This window comes from Lissotriton vulgaris, chromosome 3_1 (assembly GCF_964263255.1).
Source record: "Lissotriton vulgaris chromosome 3_1, aLisVul1.2, whole genome shotgun sequence".
NCBI classification, from domain to species: Eukaryota; Metazoa; Chordata; class Amphibia; order Caudata; family Salamandridae; genus Lissotriton; species Lissotriton vulgaris.
The window spans coordinates 90,580,750-90,602,354 of NC_141689.1; the positions used below are offsets into that span (position 1 = coordinate 90,580,750).

General features: G+C 46.2%; 1 protein-coding gene across 1 annotated transcript in view; it reads right to left on the reverse strand.

The window, feature by feature from the left end:
• The window catches only part of SIGLEC1 (sialic acid binding Ig like lectin 1), a 315,685-nt gene that overhangs the window by 114,779 nt on the left and 179,301 nt on the right, over positions 1-21,605 (reverse strand). The window contains 2 exon segments of the mRNA XM_086960128.1: positions 2,660-2,914; positions 16,159-16,458. Of these exon segments, the coding sequence (XP_086816254.1) occupies positions 2,660-2,914; positions 16,159-16,458 (555 nt within the window).

The window sequence follows — 21,605 nt, forward strand, 5'->3', positions numbered from 1 at the left end:
GCATCCCCAGCGCACTTAGGGCGGAATATGCAAACACAACAGGTGATGGACCGAATGTGAATCAATGTCACACACTCACCCCAGTCCAAAGATCTGGGCCCAAATCCATCGTTTTTTTGCACTCCACACCACCCTGGGTTAGACAATGGCGATATGCAAATCAGCTCTGACCCTGTGCCCCATGGGAACAGTCCAGTCCGAACTACAAAAGCCATGTCCTTCCCAGAACGGAATCAAGCATCCGAGGACCGGACCGGTTTCGAGGTAACACCTCTCATCAGCCCGGCTAGCTTGACTCCAGTGGTGTGGAGTGATCTACATTCTGTCCATCTAATTGTTTTTTGTAATTTTCTCCCTGAGTGTACTGGGGTAGCTCAGACGTGGGTCCCAGAGCCTCCACACCACTGGAGTCAAGCTAGCCGGGCTGATGAGAGGTGTTACCTCGAAACCGGTCCGGTCCTCGGATGCTTGATTCCGGTCTGGGAAAGATATGGCTGTTGTAGTTCGGACTGGACTGTTCCCATGGGGCACAGGGTCAGAGCTGATTTGCATAAAGCCATTATCTGACCCAGGGTGGTGTGGAGTGCAAAAAACGATGGATTTAGGCCCATATCCTTGTACTGGGGTGAATGTAAGACAATGATCTACATTCTGTCCATCAAATTGTTTTTTGTAATTTTCTCCCTGAGTGTACTGGGGTAGCTCAGACGTGGGTCCCAGAGCCTCCACACCACTGGAGTCAAGCTAGCCGGGCTGATGAGAGGTGTTACCTCGAAACCGGTCCGGTCCTCGGATGCTTGATTCCGGTCTGGGAAAGATATGGCTGTTGTAGTTCGGACTGGACTGTTCCCATGGGGCACAGGGTCAGAGCTGATTTGCATAAAGCCATTATCTGACCCAGGGTGGTGTGGAGTGCAAAAAACGATGGATTTAGGCCCAGATCCTTGTACTGGGGTGAATGTAAGACATTGATCTACATTCTGTCCATCAAATTGTTTTTTGTAATTTTCTCCCTGAGTGTACTGGGGTAGCTCAGACGTGGGTCCCAGAGCCTCCACACCACTGGAGTCAAGCTAGCCGGGCTGATGAGAGGTGATACCTCGAAACCGGTCTGGTCCTCGGATGCTTGATTTCGGTCTGGGAAAGATATGGCTGTTGTAGTTCGGACTGGACTGTTCCCATGGGGCACAGGGTCAGAGCTGATTTGCATAAAGCCATTATCTGACCCAGGGTGGTGTGGAGTGCAAAAAACGATGGATTTAGGCCCAGATCCTTGTACTGGGGTGAATGTAAGACATTGATCTACATTCTGTCCATCAAATTGTTTTTTGTAATTTAAAAAAAAAATGCAGCATAAAAGTCAAACAAACAGAGAAGGGGGTTGCGGAAGTGAGTGGGGTGAAGAAACATGGCGGGTGGCTGAAGAAGCGATACAGCAAGTGGGGGAAGAAGCAACAGAAGGGAGAGATCACAAAGACAAAGGGATTAACCCCTTCGATGCTGATGACGAGCTCAGCTCGTCATCAGCCACGGGGGGCGTGTGCGGATGACGAGCTGAGCTCGTCATCTAACGCGGCTTTTGAAATAAAGCTGCGTAGCGCGAAAATAACCGCCGCAGCGATGCGGTTAAAAAAAAACATGGGTTGAAAGAGAACAATGAAGTGTGGTGGAGGGAAGAATATAGGATATAGAGAGCAACATGAGTGCTGGCCGAAGGAGAGATGCACATGGTCGAAAGAAAACAACAGGGAAGGAAGCACATGAGGGAGACAGCTGGAAAACACAGGCAATCTCATGAAGTGTTTAAACGAAAAAGAAAAAAGTAGTTCTCTAAAAGTGAGCAGTAGAAACATAGAAGCCAGGCAGCCACAGAAATAGTAAAGAGGGTATGCTCCATGGGCGAGTAAACACAAGCTGGACAAGGTGAACACAAGGAAAGCCATTAAATAGAAAGCAAGCAAATAATGGACAAGAAATGAAGCCAATGGAAAGCAATGGCCGGGCTTTACGCTCCTGGTAAGCTCTTGGGAAGCCCAACACAGAAACAGCTACTGAGCTAATGGGAGCTCTCAGAACGGTGTGACGAGGTGGTCCAGTGCAGCAATGAGAGAATGATTAACGATTTGTATAGTTGGTATATAATTGATAATCGGCAAGCATGCAATCGATGAGTTCTGATTTGTGAATGTCACCAGGAATCTAAGATTACAATATAGAAATATATTGCAATCTGCATAAAACCGATAAATGAAGAGAATCAATGTGTGTGTGTGTGTATGCATATATATATATATATATATATATATATATATATATATATATATATATATATATATAAATATATATATATGTATATATATGTGTGTGTGTGTGTCTGTGTTTTTCTTGTACAAAATGCCGTAAAATTATCTTTTTATGAGTGTTAGCCTCATTTCCAAGATGTTTAGACCTTTGTGATTGGTAAATTAAAAATAAAGGAACTTAATGCATTTCTTACCAGTACAGAGTCTCCCCTCTTTACCTCGCTTACCCGGACCGACTCAAAGGAGGTGGGCACATACACACAAACACATGTATGCACACACACGCACACACACATACAAACATATATATAAAAATACCATTACAAATTTTAAATAAAGAGCGGAAAAAAACTCACAAAGCACTTGTATATTGACAGAAGGCGATGTGCTGCTCCCGGCCTTATCGCGAGCCGTGCAGTGATAGTAGCCTGTATCGCGACTATCGATTTGCTGAAACACGAGGGAGCTTCCAGAGTCGTCTTGGTACCATTTGCTGTTTTTATACCAGATATAGCTCAGCTCATCCTGTGCACTGCTGGTGACCTCACAGGTGAGGGTGACTGTATCCCCATCACGAATGTCCGCGGGTGGCACAACTAGAACTCGTGCAGCTACACACAAAATAAAGATGGAGATTAGAAAGAAGGCTCCTCATGATAATGCAGACAGAAATGGGATTTTGTTTCTATTGGTGTATCAAAATTATTAATATTAAAAAATAATGTATGTATTTATTGTCACTGACAATGTTGACATGTAATTTGGGAGCAAAAATCTTTTGTTTTTGCAATATTTTCTTTCAAACCTTTTCCATCCTACTCTTAATTTGGATTCTAGACAGGTCTACTGCATTACAACATTGACCCTCATTATCTGCACGGTTATGAACTCATGTGTGATGTTACCGTGAGATGAAGTATTGATACCAGAAGTCGTTCTAGTAAACCATGTATCTCCCTGTAGTCCTTAGGAGCAGCGTTTTCCACTGGTTATTCACCTACTGGCACATGCATTAATGTTGACTTTTACGATTTCTTAATTGCGAGATTTAAGGAATCGCAATTAAGGAATCGAAAAAGCCTATATATGTAGAAATCGCTTAAAAAATAGGGATTTCTAAACATTCCTTAATTGTGACTCGCAAATTGGGAGTTACAATTAAGGTATTCCTCCCCATTCATTCCTATGGGCCTAAAACCTAAAATCGCAAATTGAGAATGCAATTTCAAGGGTGCCAGGGTGTCAAAAGGATACCCTGTTGCACCCCTGAAATCTGCATATGAGTAAATCTTGCACACACACATGCCCGGGGCATGTATGTGTGTAAAATGCAACTTTGAAAAATGCACTTTAGTTCAACTTCATGGTAATTTGCGCCCCCTAATAGCGAAATCGCTACTTCAAAGTGGTTCTTGCATTGCAATTACGGAATCACAAAATGTGATTCCTTAAATGCAACCGCAATTTGAGAACTCGCAATTAATTGCGAATTCTCAAATTGCGAGGGCCTTGACACTTGATATATCGCAAAAGCTAACGGACGATTTTTGCGAATCGCACAGTTTGCGATCGCAAAAGGCTTTGATGCATGTGCCTACTAATCACCAGTCTGATATCTAGATACGATAGAAAGGGTTGCCAGGAATGATTTACCGGCTAGGTCCCGTTGGCCATATTTACCATCCAACTTCATAATTGGGCCCACTAACCCTGGTTAAGAAGGTCCCCTGATACTAATAGAAAGATTACACATTGAGTAGAAGACACTAGGGGCCGATTCTCTAACTTAGCGTGTCATGGTTGCTTAACTTTTTTAACACAGCCACAAAGCAAAATGCTGGTGGAGATTTACATAGCCAAGCCACGCCAGGGCCAATTTGCGTCACCTTTAAAATGTGAGTCCATACTAGTATCGATGCCCGGATGGCTGGCGCAAGACGCCTCTTAGTTTCCATTCTGAATAGTTACCAAATAAAGAGACGGGCGCTGGAAGCAGGAGTCACAAGAACAGGTTTTATTACTCATGAGGAGAGCCTGTCATTTCGGACACGAAACACAGTCTCTTTCGGGAGGTGCTCTAACAAGTGAGCTGCAACGTCGTCTTTTATACTTTACAGAACACTTAGCATTACAATCACGACATTGTGAAACACGGAAAGGACATCCCCATGATCCTCGTGTCAATCCTACCCCACATATGTTCACAATAGGGACCCTTGACCTGCTGATAAGAGGGGAGGGTAATCACGCAGCTGAGTGTTCCGCCAACTTTTAGGATGTGTGCGCCTGATCATAGCCCAGGGGGTGGGGTGCCCAGGATCAATAGTGGGTCCTTTGAAGAGGAGTGATTCCATACAATAAGCAGTAAACAGTATCTCCTGGCTTAGGCGATGACCTCAGACATGTGTGGACAGTCAATCGCGGAGGGAGGGTTTACTAACAGATGGGTTATTCATGAAAGGAGAGGAGGTGCTGGTCAGGCGCGGCCGTGACTCCCAAGGACAGGGTCTTGCAGAAGAAGAAGGTTTATGACTTGCCCGTGTGAGGGAGAAGGGAGGGGGAGCCAGGGTGTGTACAGGGACGGAGTCGCACAGAGAGAGAGAGATCTTATGACTTATGCGTGAGAGAGCGGCACCCGCGTAGCTAGGGGGGGGCGAGGGGGGCGGACCGCCCCAGGCGGCACCATTTAGGAGGCGGCGGCCGCGCGGCACTAAAGGCTGAGCAAGCAAGCCTCTAATAAATTAAATAGTGCGCACCATAGAATTTACCATGCACAACCAAATAAACCTGCAGCGCAATTAAAACAGGACCACAAGTTCAATGTGGCATTTTCTCCCAGCACGTTGACGTCACACATATTGTTACATTCCAGTGTCTGCTATCGAGGGCTGTGAGAAGCACTCGGAATCTCCTTTGCAGTGTGGCTCAACAATGTAACGAGGCGCGGGCGGGCTGGCGCCTCTGGCCGTGGGCACCGCACCAGCATAGCAGCCCAGACTGTGCACGTGCCGGGGATGGAGGGACGGGGGCAACTGCACACCCGGCGTTTGAAATAATTAAAAGTTGAACATGTCCGCTGGACCCCGGCGGGCCTCTCTGAGCAAGGCTCTTTATTAAATATGGTGCGTGCCGCATGGGGAAGTGACTCCGTAACTGCGTGTCTTCAGGGTGGGGCATGTTCCCACATTGTCATGCGCATTGGTGCGTAGAAGCGCAATTAAAAGTGCGCGTGAACGTGCCAAAGCCGCGACGGGACGACTGAGGTGAGGCATCCCACCAAGAGTGACTACTGTCTGAGGAAGAGACCGGCACCGTGCGGTGCCCCCTGCCTGCCCGAACTTATTAATTCTGCTCAATTACCTCCAATCGCGGCGGAAATGTTTCAGGGATCTGCGTGCGTTGACGGGCCCTCTAAGGTGAGTACCGATCAACAGAGCTGGTAGTCATCTATTTTCGTGCTAGACTGCTACTTTTAGTGCTGAGGCCTGAGCTCCTGTGCATGCGCAAATAAAACAAGTGTAAACTAAGTGCAAGAAAGGGGCTGTCCCTTGAAGTGGCTGTCTATAACAAGAGTATGAGAGACGTGTGAGAGCGCATAGAAAGGTGGGCATTTGTTGAAGGAGAGCGTTGAAGGATGGTGAAAGTGACAGGTGCGGAGTCAGTTCCTAGTCAGCACAACAGGCCTGAAATGGCAGTCTTTCATGATTGTGACCAAAACCATTTACTGTTTAAATTGCAACCTCGCCAGGCTGGGAGGCAGGGACTTACTCATTCAGGTGACCTACCCAGGGACAGGAAGGGGCTTTCTTCTTTGCAAGACTCGAAAATGGAGCAGACTCGGTGGTGTCAGCTCTTAGTGCCTGTGTGTTTACCGGCCTTCATTTAACCAGAAGAGGTGTGCAGGGTTGCAAAGCTTGCTTTTTGTTTTAACTTTCCCAAAGGCGTATAGAAAACTTTGCAATTGTCTGTCACGATTTAAACCATTTTCAGGACGAGTCAAAAAAGTTCTGCGTCAGACGTACTCTTTACAAAGTTGTGTTCTTTCCCCGAATAATACATTATTGTCCATAGAAAGAAATCCTCAGCAAAGGGTGAACTTGCAGAGAGGAATGCTGCGTGCCTTTCCTAGCTCGGCTGGGTTTAGTTAGACAGTTATAACACAAATTGCGTTTCAAATTATTTTGGAATTTACAAAAAACTTTGCACAGGCAAAAGCGAATAGGGAAACTTCACAGAGCAACAACTTTGATAAAGTTCACCAGTATAAAGCACACTTTCCTCACCTCTTCATAGACCCCATTTCATTTCAACCACACAGCCCTGCACGGACATGGCTCATAAACCGGGTCTGGTGACTGAGTGGACTAATGCATCCACTCAAGGGGCCTGTGTTTGACTTCATAGTCACAGGTTCAAATCTTGGCGGGTGCACTCAGCCTTTCATCCTTCTGAGGTTGATAAAATGAGTATTATTGAGTTGGGTAACAACAAACCTCTGTTATTCAGCGCCAATATGCCCATGTGGGTGAACGTGTGCTTTACAAATAAACATGCTATGTTTTATGAACCGACTGGCATTGCACCCTAAGAACTTCTCTTCTGAGCAGTGCTGTCACTCCCTGTGTTGAGCTTAGGCGGGTTTGCTGAAAAGTGCTGGTCCTATAAGATAAACGTTATGTTATATAATGAGTTGTATTATATACAGCACATATCCAATGGTGTTTATATAGGGTTTGGCTTCCAGATATTGGCCTCTTGACTCCAGGTTTTATTCTATCTCCTGATCTTGAGATAGTCCATGGGTGCCTGATTGGTGTGGACCAAAGAGTTACACAGTTTCGAGGAACGGTTGCCTAACAGCGTATTCACAATAGGCAACAGATTTCATATAAATACTAATCAATAGCAGTATATTAATGTGCATTTGCGCTTGTGATGTGTACATATGTATGTGTATAAGTAAAGAGAAAGTGAATTTGGCTACATATCTATGGGCATCTATGTTAGTGGAATAATATATAGATCTATGCTCTGACAGTGAAAATTGGCTAAATTAAATATGCTACTGGTTAGAATGTATACTAATACATGTATGCCCCCCCCACTCCCATTTTATACCACAGAACAAATGTCAGATTTTATGTTATTGCCGTAGAGCAACCCATCTAATGTGGAAAAAACATTCTTCTTCTTCAGAGATTATTTGCTACTATGCCTTTAGAATATACTATCTCTGTTGATGCTCACAAGGCCTATTCAGCATGCCTGCATCTCGCTGTATGGATTTAATCCATTATCTCCTCTTAAATTTTAATTATATATAAATGTATTTGTTTATAACTACTAAACAAGTCATACATAAAGTATACAAAGGGTAACGAGTTATGTACTACCAATTTTGAGTTAGGGAATAGTCCTCATGACACACTTGAGGCTTTGCTTCATGTAAATCACTCCCCCTCCCATCCAGAACATTGCTGACAAATAATAGATTACACTTTGCCTATAGACGGATCAATAGTTAGATACATAGATATATTGTGTTTACTCGTTTTTTTCATGCAATTGAAAAGCTTTCTATTAACTAATAGATACAGAAGCTAAAACGAAGACCGTTACTTGGGGAGACCATGATATTTGGTCATTTAATGTCAGCTGTAGATGATGGATCCCCAAACAGTGTCATGTATGTGCATGTTTCTATTGTTCTGAGGGGATTACCAGGTATTTGTTCACGCAGCTCTCAGATGGATGTCACATGCGTTTTTTCTGAGTCCCCAGACAGATCATGCGTTCTGTGTTTTCTCCTTTGTACTGCAGGTCACTAGTATATTCAACTGTGTAGCCCTGTACCGTGTCATGTATGTGCATGTAACTTGCATGATCAAGGTAACTATTAGCGGCAATACTACGTGTCTCTCGGACCTCTTTTAAGTGCTCGCCTTTTTCCCATGCCCCCCTAACCCCCAGGGGCGGCAATCTGAGGGATAGCCCCGGGCGCCACAAGCTCTAGCTACGCCCCTGGAGAGCGGGGACAGTCAGGTGCAGATGGGGAGGGCTATGTCAGCTAAGGCAAAGGGTGCCTCTCCAAGAGGGAATGGGGGGTTTGCGTGGGTCAAGCAGGAGGGTTGCCTTTCAGGGCAGGGTCGCGCAGAGGGAGAGGGTTTCATAGTCTATGCATGTGAGAGAGGGAGGGGGGTTCAGATACGCGCAGAAGGGAAGCCGGTGATTCTAATGAGCAGGAAAAAGGCCAGGGTGCCTAAAATGGCTGTCATGTACATATGGGTGCGGGCTTTTACTGGCAGAGTGATGCGGTCAATAGTTTACGGTATTCATGGTGCTTACAGGGAGAGGAGCGGGAAAATGGAATAATGAACGCTGTTTATGTACATCAATTTCTCAAATTTCCACACACCTTGCATTGCTTTGTAAAAATAAAATAACACTGCATCGGGTAGGTGTTCTATGGTTGTTCCCACGTATCCACCCACGTACTTTGATGCAAATCCGGATTTACTAAAGGCAGTACACCTGGGTTTGTGCTACAACGCGGCTCCAACCTGAGACAAGCATAACAAGGAGAAAATATCTTCATTTCTGCTCCCTCCCTTTATTGATATACAGCACAGCAAGTTGCTTTGCTGTATTGCATTGCGTGAAAGGTTAGTAAATCAGGTGCTTAACTGTTTCGTACACACACCCTTCCCAAAGCCACTGTGCCGGGAACTACCACAGTGTCTCACTCTCCTGGTTTCCCTAAAGTAAGTTGACTTTTGAAAGATCATGCAGCATTGCCATAATGCTGATTACCTGGATGCAGAGATTATACATGAATATATACTTCTTCATTTTGGAGTCAGCACCCCTCAATTCATATCCTTTTGATCACTGGAATCACGTCATGTTCACAAATTTCAAGAAGACTTTAAGAGCAGCAAAGTTTTAAATACAAGATGCTTTTGTATTCAGGGCTATGGTAAAGCAAAATATTTCAGCGTAAACTACAACATTCTACCAAGTATGCGGGGATTTATGAGTTTCACACCTCGTTTTACTCTATGTGATCTTGAGATATTTCCCTCACTCATCTAGTGTCAGATACTCTCTCGGGTGATTAGTGCGCTATACAAATCAATATAACATAACATAACTCAGAGCACCCAGGGTACCCCACCTTATATATTTCTGAACCAACACTACATATTTAGTAGGGAATGTGCATCGGAGTCCGAAATAGTGATGTGGGTCCTGTCGCAGAGAACAAGAAATGTTTCCTAAATGTCTTTGGTGCACTCATGCTTCTGGAGCAATGATAACTTTCCCAGTCTGAGGAACAGTAGAGCACACCATAGGAATCGTCTTAGCACTTTTTGCGATACTCAGTAAATGTGTCCTTATTTAAGGCAATCAGATGCGCATATTCAATCAATCATTCATTCTGTCCTGTCTGATCATATAGTGTCAAGGGATAGCATTGCTCCAGTGCCACTTAAGTGAGATCCTGATTGTTCACCCACACAATTGTACTACTGAATATCGACCCCCAGAATATCGTAGTACAAAAATATCGAGGATAGAATAGCAAAAGTTAAGTGCACATAGAGAAGTATAGATTTACAATTCCTAACTCCACGTCAATGTTCTCTAAAGATCTATGCACCACGTAAACACATATATGTGGAGTTATGTATAGAAAATGGAGATTTACCTGCCAATATATTTACATATATTTTTGGGAAAAGTTTATTTAATCTAAAATGAAATCCAGATTTTGAACAAATGATGCCATTGATCTTCTATAATTTACAATCTTTCTAAAGTTCATAAAGACCTTGAGTATCATCTTGATCACGCCATTGCATCAGTCTGCGGCTTTTGTTATAACCATTCATTATTGATGTTCAGTGGTGTATGGAGTAATACAACACAAACCACACCAGTGCAGTACAAGTGGTGTATCATAACAGAATAGGCATTTCAAACTGTGTGAACCAATACAAGCTTGCCAGAACCCATAACATGTCTACCTTGCGGCTCTTACTACAAGGGTTTCCGATAGTGTTCAAACATCTCTCACATCAGTGAGTAGTTGTGATGTAGTTACCTTACATCCTGCCTAAGAAAGGTGATAATAGCTGGAGGATTGTGCACCTAAAGTAAATATTGAAATAAAATGGGGTGGGACATAGAGACAAAATGGAAACATTGGGAACCTTCATAACAGTGTGAGCCCCCGGGAGACAAACTGGTGTCGCCCAGCCCATGTACGCTCCGTGTATGTTCGGATATCCTCCCAATAGCCCATGATAGTGGTGTGCATCAGGAAGAGGGGGAGGAGGAGAGGCAGATGGAGTCGCTTCACCCATCTGTTCAAGACGAGGGGGGTCCAGAAAATGTCCTCAGTTGGGTTCAAATTTCTCGAATTGAACGTGGAGCCTGTAGATAACCTGCTCACAGGTGGTGAGTTTATACATTTGTTGGACCCATGATACGTCAGGACTGTGTGGGGTTCTCCAGAGCCGAGGGATGCATATTTTGGCTGTTGCTGGGGAAGTGGCAAACCACCTGGGCAGAGCACCGCCCGACTAGATATCGGATTCATAGGTCCCAGAACATGTACCAAGTACCCCCAGATCGCCCCCAATGTGATGTCATCCCATAGTATATGCATGCTGCCGCAGTACGGATGATTACATCTCCAACTCTTCGCCCCGGGTAGAACTCTCATGTCATGCAGTCGTGCCACCTCAATCAATCAAACATTTACAAAGCACTGCGAGTCACCTGTGAGGGTCTCAAGGCACTGGAGATGTTGGCTGCTGTGTGGTGGTTTGTTCATTCGAACATGCAGGTCTTGAGTTCTTTCCTGAATTACTGGAGCTAGGGGGAGGTCCTGAGGTGGAGGGGAAGGTGGTTCCATGCCCAGCCACGAGGTGCGATCCACCTTTGGATTATTTTGTAGTAACTGCGTATAAGAGGAGCCCCCCCGCCCACTGTGCAGCCATGAGGTGGGCCCAATCTTCATCTTGAAGGTCAAGGTGCAGGGGGTCAGCCCACATGTCTTTATGACCACTTAGTGTGAGCTTTAAAAAACGTTGTCAGTTAGTAAAGGCCCGACATCCTCCCCTTGATTGTTCCACATCTGTAGAGATAGGATAGGAGTGAGGATTCAGTTAGGGATCTGTCACGTACTCCCCAGCACGGGAGAATACCAAATGAACAAGCCACACATGGAGCTCAGTACCAGACGTTGTTATTCTTCAGCATACAACATTTATACTACTTTCTCCTTATGTCATAACCATTAATAACCACACCTCCCAGCCAATTACATAATTTCTCTATTGCGTCCACCCAGAACTGCAAGGTCCTAGCGCACTTAGGGGCACATTAGGATGGCGGGCGGACTTAGTCCGCCCACCATTCTGATGCAAAGCGGGACCACCCGCCATAAGGGCGGGGGTCCCGTGGGGGCCATTAGGATGCGCCCGCCACACTGGCGGGCGCATCCCACATTTTTAGCATTGCGCCCGGCGGTGCTGAAAGCACCGCCCGCCGCAAAGCTAAAAATGCACATCATGTATTTCAATACACAACGTTGTATTTTGAAATGCAGGGGGTACCATAGGTACCCCTTCACGTGCACCCCCCACCTCCCAGAATCACTGGGGCCCCGCAATGGGCCCCGCAGGTGATTTCCACCTGCCTCTCCGTGGCGGCAACGAAGGCATTTCCCCGCTATTATGCTAATATAGATGGCGGTGTCTGGGAGACACCACCACCATGTTAGCAACTTGACCAGTGGACGGTCTTTCTGTCCGCTGGGCTCCCCCGCCATGTTAACGTGGCGGGGGGAGATTACAGTGCGGGCGGACGTTTTCTGCGGGCGGATCGCCACGACATACGGGTGGTGGCGATCCGCCTGCAATCATAATGGGGCCCTTAGTCTCCAGACACACAGGGACCCAGGCAGCGATGTTCTGAGTGAATGGATGCAATGCCTCCGGGGAGATGGAATTCTTACCAATCCTCTGCAAAGGATTTCATCCTGTTGTGGAAAAGGAGTTGGTCTGTAGTGGGGACATTTTTAGATATGAAATGTTCCTTGGTCCCCTATACCAATCTGACCATTGCCCTATAAAGGTGCTTCCCTATGTAGAGTTAAGTCTACTCTTAGGGTCATGTGGCTCAGTTTTCATGCATAGAAAGTAGTGTGAATTATTGGGCTGCAGGATAGCCATGGTATTGTGCAACATGTGTGGAGAGGATAGAGAAGGTGGTCGCTTATCCATACAGCATCTTTGAACGACCACCAGTCATGTGTATCTAATGATGAGAGGGGAATATAGTTTAGAGGTGCTAGTCGGTGTTCCAGCCAATAATGTTCTATGTGAGAGAGGAGCAGCCCTTCACATTCTGTGGCTGCATAAAGTTTGTCAAGTTTGAGTCTGGGTTTGCGTCCCATGTGAATCTTTTCATCATTACAGCAAGTTCTCAGATCATGATTGTAGGGAGTCAAAAGGACAGCATCACAAATAAGTAATTAATGTGAGGTATAATGTACATCTTGCACACTTCTACTCTGCCCCATAGGGACAGGTCCAACGCGGACCAGTTGGGATTAGTCCACCTTGATCTGAGACAGATGTCTTAGTAGGTTCAGATTGTCTTGCACCATATGGAGAAGTCATGTGTTAAGGTATACGCCTACGTATTTCAAGTTACAGTGAGTCCATCTAAGAGGGTGGTGAAGGATCGATGACTTCATCCTTTAGTGTTCGAGAAGTAGGGCCTTGCAGTTGCTCCATTTGATCTTTTAGCCCAAGAAGGCAGAGAATTGTTAGATAATGGACATAAGAAGTTGGATGCAATGTATTGGGTTAGATATGGTGACCAAAATATTGTTAGCATTAATGAAGGTTTTGAATTAACCCTCTGCTGTATGGATACCTCCTATGCCGAGATGACGGCAGATAGCGATCACCAGAGGCTCTAAGCTAGGACAAACAGGAAGGGGGAAAATGGTATCCCTACCACATTCCTCTGTTAATCTTGAAATCCATGGAAGAGTGGAAGATGCGTACCTGTGTAACCACTGGATCATATTAAAGTTGTCGCCACTCCAAAGCGGTGTAATATAAAGAACCCATAAGGTGATTCTATGCTACCAAACACTGTTTCTGCACCTAGAGAAAGGGCCACTTAATCATTCGTGTCGTTTTACACCACCCGTAGAATTTGAGCCAGCTTTCAGAGGTGTGATGTTGAAGGGTGTAGGGTATAAAACCTACTTGGTACTGGTGGATCAATGCTGGCAAGTAACCCTTGAGACGACTGGCCAATACTTGTGCCAAGATTCTCATGTCTGTTTTTAACTGCATCGCTGCGGCGGCTTTTTCCGCTGTGTGCTGCATTTTTAAAATTACCGCGTTACATGACGAGCTCAGCTCGTCATCAGCACACGGCAGGTAAGCCTCATGACGAGCTGAGCTCGTCATCAGCATCGAAGTGGTTAACAGGGAAATAGGTCTATAATTAGTGCAGCCTAAGGGGTCTTTTACGGGTTTCAATATCAGAACTATCTTGGCCTTGTTAGCATCTCTGAGGGGTATTCATCTTGAATTTCAATAAAGAGTTTTCAGAGGAGATGGACTATCAGGTGCTGATTGATTCTATAATACTCTGAGCCCGATTCTGATGCGGTTAGGAAGCCCTCCTAATGGCATTTGCTCCGTCCGAATCGGATCCAGGACGGGTCTTTCTGACTGAAACGGAAACGTTTCTGACCGACCAAGTACGATGCGAGTTAGGCATTAGGAATATCCCAATCCGAACCCGACGGCATTTGGAATGACCGAGTCATACAGAGCAGAATCGTACATCTCTATGGGCCCCGTTTCCAAACAACCGAGATCAATGCTTTCTAAATCAGCAGTCAGAATCAGACTTTGGGCCCCGTAGCGGGCCCCTCTGCACCTGGAGCCTTCCCAATCAGGCCCGAGGAGGTACCCATGGGTCCACCCTTACCAGCCATGCACAGTGTGGCAGGCACCAGGGGGTGCCCGCCACAGGGTGCCCGATTTTTTCCAGCCACCTCTTTCTTCAATGGGAGCCTATGCATTCGGTTGGAACATAGGTTCCCATTGAAGTCAATGGGAGTCCAACAAAATTGTATCTGGAAGCATCCGGATGCATCGGACTCGGTCAGTCGGACTCTCCTAATCCGAGTCGATTGGAAACTATTCCCAAACCAACTTGGTCGAGAAGAATTCCTAACTGTATCGGAATCAGGACCTCTGTTGGGTAACCATCTAAGCCTGGTGTTTTATTATACAGAAGGTCTTTAATGACCTGAAATATTTCTTCCTCAGTTATATCTTGCTCTAAGGTGTTCCATTGGTCATCCTTCCAATGTGGTATGGGGAGGTGAGAAAGAAAAGCTTCTTCAGCCGGCAAGTAGGCAGTCTCTCCTGTTGTGTAGAAGGCAGAGTAGTAGGCAGAGTAGTAGTGTCTGAAAGTGGTTACTATATTAAAAGGGTGAGCTTGCAGGTGTCCCTGATTATCTTGTATCATAGGGTTCACTCGCTGGGCTTACGGTTGTCTGAGTCAGGATGCTAGTAGCCTCCTAGCTTTTTCACCCCCTCGTACTGTCGTTGCTTGAGGCGGAACAAGGCCTTCTCGGCCTGTGAAGTGAACAATTAGTAAAATAAATGTTTACTTGTTTAATTTTGTGCAGAGAGATCACTGTGTGAATGAGAGGCTGTGTAAAACTTATTTGTCAGTGTTTTCATCAATATAATCGGGTCAGGGTTTCCTTTTCCTTATGTTTACAGATGGATGATTCTCTCATAAGTTCCTCGTATATGGAGGCCGTACCTGCTTCCCACATTACTTATGTTGCCCTAACTGTGTGTTTATTTTCCGACAGGTATGTTCGAAAACATGGAGACCACTTTACGTTTATGGGAGGGCTGCCGATAGTAAGACATATTCACCCACCACCGATCTAATGGGGTTGTGTGATGTCTAGGTTCATCCAGATATCCCCAACAATTCTGACCTGCTTCTCACAACTACGACTCTGTTTCAAAGAAGGCAGAACTGTTTGGCCATTGTCTTTTTGGCTTGGCTATGGGAACGCCATTTACCAGGGCTTACAAGAACCACCCTTCAGATACTGCAGTGGATTCACAATATGGCGGTGATGGTGGTGAGACTGCTCTGGAAAACTGACCATGTCATGGAGGCGAGACAAACCTTACTCTGACTCCAAGTTAAACAGCAGATTCAGTTCAATGTTGCAAATGCCCCTCTAGACTTTCATACCTTAACACAAGCCTGGCCAAACATCCCAGACATTCAGAGAGCTAAATGTGTGGAAAGAGTATTTTGAATGCTGGAATCTCAGCTCTAGAACAAGCTACCGCTAACATCATCGAACTACCTGTCAAATATTCTTTAGGAAAGACCTTAACAAATTTCTTTTTTTTCTTAACCATCATCTGACAAGTCATTGAGCTTGCCCAGTTGTTTAGTTTGCTGTCTTCTCCTTCAGAAGAAGAGGTTTGGCGCCGCGGTTAGGGCGACTGACTCCGGAATCTGGAGATCACGGTTCGATACCCATCACCGCTGGCAGTTTAGCCCAGCACCATGTGACTCTGGGAAATAGCTTGCTTAATTTTCCTGATGGCCCCCAGCGCCTAGAGACTCTTGCGGGTGATTGTGCACTTTACAAATGTGGATTCATTATTATTATTACTCGGTCCCTTGAACCAGCATATCTTAGGTGATAGTGTACTTTACAAATATATAAATAAATAGTAACAATGACCATTGTCAATTAACTGGTACTTACTCTGTACCCGGAAGTATAGGGATTGTGAAGAGGTCCCATGTACGTTACTGGCATCACAGTGGTACATCCCTTCGTCTTCCATCATGACGCTCCTGATGTCTATTTTTAAGGCGTTGCGGGAAGAGGCCACTCTGAGCCGCTGTCCAGCTGCAGCTTGGGAGTCGCTGGAAGCCAGTTGTTCATCCCTTCTGTACATGGTGATTCTGGATAGCGGGTTACTGTCCGTGGTGCAGAGAATGAAAGCCAGCCTCCCTTCACCAGTCTCCAGAAAAGATTTAACCAGAGTATTCCTGGGGGCATCTGTAAGTGGAGCCAAAACATTTGAGTTATACTGGTAAGTCTATATAAATAATAGAACTCGAACTCCAGAAAGTGTTTTGAGCCTTGAAAGGGGTAATGAATCACAAATATACAATATACTAAACACTTACAAAAAACTTTACAATGAAACGACATTTTTCAGAAAGTAAAAAAAAGACAAAATGTCTAGTCTTGGAGCTGTTAGGTTACTTCTCATTTAAAAAAAGGTGAAAACTTTGTTCATTGTTTCCATGATATCTTTCTTTAGTGTTCAAAATCATAAGAAAGAAAACTAACATAAAAAAGTAATCGGAAAAAGGACAGTGACAAACAGCCTAGTCACTCACAAAGCGACCACTTTGATCTAAAAGAATATCTTTTTTATATGGCAGTTCAATCTGAAAATTTAGAACAAATTTACCTAATGTTTTCTTAATTACATTCTGCCTTACAGAAATATGTTCCTACTTTGATTATATATTTCTTTCTTCCACTTTCCTAGTGAAGATTTTCCAGTTCTCAATGGCCTCTTCTAATATTGTTTTTTAGTCGCTGATGCAGATGTGGTCTAGGGGCTACAGCTGCCAACTTGATGGGGACTTAGGTTGGAAACGCAGCCCCAATGCTTGACTCAAAATCGCCTGAACCTTGCCAAATCAATATGGGCCGGATTATGAATTTGCCGCAGTTGTGCCGACTGTCCGCCGGCAAAGCAGCACCAAGGGCCGCCGACCTAATTACGAGTTTTTCTCGTACAGGTGGACAGTCCTTTTGCCTTTCCCGCAGTGGTGCCAGAAAAACAGGAACTGCAATGGGAACGGCAAAAATGTTCCAGCACAGCATGGGCGGTGATCTCCATGCCATGTTGAAACTAGGGTGCAAGCAGATAGGGGGGCACATGTTGTGCCCCCCTGAATGCATCCCCATGACGGGTCGTATGGGGTTCCCTTTGTTCCTCAACCGCCAGCCTTTTCATGGCGGGGAGCCCCGCCATGAAATGGCTGGCATCGAAGGAACTCTTAATATGCTCAGCGGGACTGCTCCAATCCCACTCAGCATGTTACAATAGGCCTCCGCTGCGCCACCACCAGGGAACGGCGGTTCCGTGGTGCAGCCGGCAGCCCACCACCAGAAATGAAAGGGGGGCCGCTCGGCCCCCACACACACATGGCTTGGGCCGGCCCCCCTTCACCGCCCTGATTGGTCCCTGGGTCCCGCCGTTGACCCGGAAGCAGTTTTACTCTTCTGGGTCAAGGGGGCGGGACCTGTAGCATTTAAGAGCCTGGGGAGCACAGGAAGCTTCCTCTTTGTGCCCCGCGCTTCCCAGGCTCGCTCCTCGCCCCGCCGTGGGGCTTGTAATTTTCTCTCTGTTTTTATTTCAGATTCGTTGGGAGCGTCAGGTTTTTCGTGATCTGGAGCGGCGGTCGGCGTGCCCAATCGATCGTGACGAACAGGATTGGCGATCGTCGAATGCAGCCGGCTTTTTTTCATTCTACGCGGTGCGGTGGTAACAGCGGGCACAGAGAGTGGGCTGCATCGAGTGATTCGGTTAGGATATCAGGTTGAAGCTTCAGAAGGTACGTTGCGGGCTTTGCGTGTACGGCCGCTGGAGAATTAACCCGACAGAACGGCTGGGGGATCTGCGAGGCACACTCCAGAGTGACCCGGCAGTAAGGGCATATGCGAAGCAGGGTCGGCCCGGGCAGCAAGTGAATGGGAGACCAAAGCTGGGTTTGTTAGGAACGAGGATCGTTTTGCTGGGTATTTAGGCGGGGACAGCCCGGTACATTGCTTAAATAACTTTTAAAGTCAATTTTAAAACAAGAAAGGTATGGGTAAAGTGTGATTCTTGGGAAATCACTTAAACTCACTGGGATTAATAAATTCAGGGTGTTCATTATCATTGAATTCCAGATAGCTGATGCAAGTCGTGTGTGCATTATACACAACTCTTTATAAGGCGTGATTCCGGGCAAAACACTTAATCTCACTGTATTTAACAAAGTGAACTGTGTTGGGGCCAAGGGTTAAGCGCCTTGATAGCTGTTTTCAGGTTAATTTTGGTACTCTACAAAACAGTTCAGAAGACAGTAGTAGTTTCTTTCTACAACAGCTTGTGATTCAGGTCAAGTTTTGCACTATATTGTTTTACAACAGCTTGTTGGGCATTAACATACTGTTTGCTATATCCCAGTGGCAGCCTTTTGGATTAAGGTGTCAGCGGGGAACTGTTTAGCGTGTAAAGCGTTTAGGAAGAATTTACACAGTTTGGGACTGAGAATTCCCCATTTATGAATAGCCTGAATTAGTTTTTTAACAACTTTTCTCATTTTAGGAGCAAAAGACAAGGGCCACTGCGGACCGGGTAGCTGGGGAGCTCACGGTGGATGGCGGATTCAGAGGACGCGGGCAGGCCTGCATTTCACTGCTTCTGACGGGCCGTGGGACTAGAGTTCGCTCGCCCAAACACTCCAGGCTAGCTGGTGTGTGCGGTCACAGTCGCGTGGTGCTTACGGCCAGCTCGTGAGCCTCCGACTTTGACAGAACGCATTGTGTATTGTAGGTGTAAGAGCAATATGTCGGCCAGACGGGGTCCGGGGAATTCGCGCATGGAATTAATGTTTCGGACAATGATGCGCTGAATGTCTGCAATGGACAAAAGATTAGGGAAGGTGGACAAATTGGATAGGACTGTCGCTGAGCTGGATGCGAAAGTTGAGGCACAGGCAGGACCAGCGGGAAGGCCTAAACGGACCATTGTACCGCCCAAACCAAGGGGTGATTTTGAGACACCGCCGAAACGTAGCAGAACTAGGAAGGGTAGTGGTCACCCTCCCAAGCCCATTGTGGGTGGGGGGTCCCCGAGGCCGGTACCGAAGAGAGCGTCTGTGCCACCAAGGTCACCCATGCCCGCACCGCTAATTCCAGTGAGCGTGCCAATAGCGCCAGTCATTCCACCCATCAACCCAGTCCCTGTCATTGTCCCGCTGCCGGTCGCTCCACCGAGTAACCCAGTTCCCGTTATTGTCCCGCCCGTACTTCCAGCAAGCCCATCACCTGGGGCGGGTCAGGTGCCACCAGAATTAGCGGCACAGATAGCTGCAGTGCTACCATGGTTGGGGATTGGGGGAATGTTACCTACGGCAGCTGACCCTGGTGCAGAGGCACAGAGAATGGTTGCACAAATCATGTTGGCTAGGGGCGAAAGCAGCACACCGGGCGTACCGATTTCTCCCCAAACAGATCCAGGGCACGGTGGGGGCGCAGTCAAGACCGTGGAACCAACGCAACCTGCCAAAAGTGGTAAGGAGGTTGCCCTGCCGGTACTGGGCGAAGGCGCATTTCCCTCCAGGGGGGAGAGTTTGGCGCAGCATGTATCTCAAAGTGTGTAGGAATTGATTTGGGCAGATAAATATATTAATATTTTCTCATTGCTGATTGACAACAGGGAATGGGAATATGCTAAATCACAGAAAGAGATGATGTTGCCTAGTGAATGGCGATCTCAGTTATACAAATTTAGGGTGGAAGAGACACTCATCAATTGGATCAGGGCTTTTTCTGTGTTTAGTGCAGTTACCGCCGAACGTTACCCCGGTATGCAAGCTGAGATGGCTTGCTATCAGAGCAGGATTACAATGTTTAATGAGAATCATGGGGGGATGCTTGGAAAGAATATGACATAGCTTTCAGGAAAGCAAGGTAATTTAACAGATCTTTAGCTTGGGACAAAGTTGACTCTATTTCCTGGCATTCTCAGTTTGAGAAGGCGCAACCTGCAGGTACTAGCACAAACTGGAACAAAGGCTACTCCCCCAAACCCTACCAGCCCTTTCAACAGCCCTTTCGGGCAGCCCAAGGCGGGGAAATGGCCAATAAGGCCAAAGGTAATACGGGTGGGAAGGGAGTCTGCTGGGATTTCAATAGGCGAACCTGCAACAGGGCACCATGCACTTGTAAATTCAGGCACGCGTGTTACATATGCGGCCATCCTTCCCACCCAGAAACGGCATGCCGGTCAAAAGGTAGTGCATCAGGTAACAGAGGAAGGAGAAAACCTGAATAGCGGGGGACACCCCCTTATTGCGCAGTCACCTATTATCTCACCTATTATTGTGGTTGCAATGATACCTTGGCTGAATAGATACACAAACCATACTGTTGCAAGGATGCTCCAAGAAGGTTTCACACGCGGTTTCCGGATTCCAGCTGGGGGTTATACCGGGACGCCACAGTGTAGGAACCAGTTGTTAGTTAAGAACATTCCAGGGGTGGTGGCAAACAAGATAGAGAAGGTACTGCGCTTAGGTAGAGTAGCGGGGCCTTTCCCCCACATACCTGTACATGATTTTGTTTGCTCACCATTAGGAGTGGTCCCGAAGAAAGAAAAAGGCGAGTATAGGTGTTGTAAAGAAAACTCCAAACGCAGTAGAAGGTAAGAACTTGTCTTTATTCTGCCACCCACTCTCCTGGACTGCCTGAGAGATGCCAACATTCCAAGGTGAGCTCTCACGGAACATACCAACAGGGAAGGGACAACCAGGGGGGGACAGAGTGCATCAAGTGATTATATAACAAGAAGAAATATTACAACACATCTGCCTTTGATACGTAAGGGAGAAAACTGAAGTTGACAGGAATGTCCAGAAAGTCATCGAGGGGCCAGAATGCAACCTGGAAAAACTTCAACCAAGGAGGGGGGGGAAGGAAGGCATCCACAGCTGGAAAGAGACAGTGGAGGGAGGACACCACAAGAATAACAAAGTTGTATGGAACAAAGGTCACTCAAGTACAATTCCATCACAAATGTACATTTCCACAACCCAGAAACCCCTTAAGCATTTACCTACAAGATGCTAGGGAGCATAATGTAATTGTACGAGGCACAATGAGAAATTATCTGGACCTTTATCATTTATATACTTCTATTGTGCGGGTAAAGATACAGTATGGTTAACCTCAAAGGTACCTTAAATCTGACTTACACCACTGACAGGTTCTTCTGGTGGATACATCTCCAAGATACCTTAGAAGTGTATCCAATAGACTGGCCAAACTGAAAACTTCTCCTAATGAGGGGAAAGAGGGTACATCTTACCAAAGATCCCTGACGAGAGAGTACTACACTCCCAACTCCCCTGAGCGGG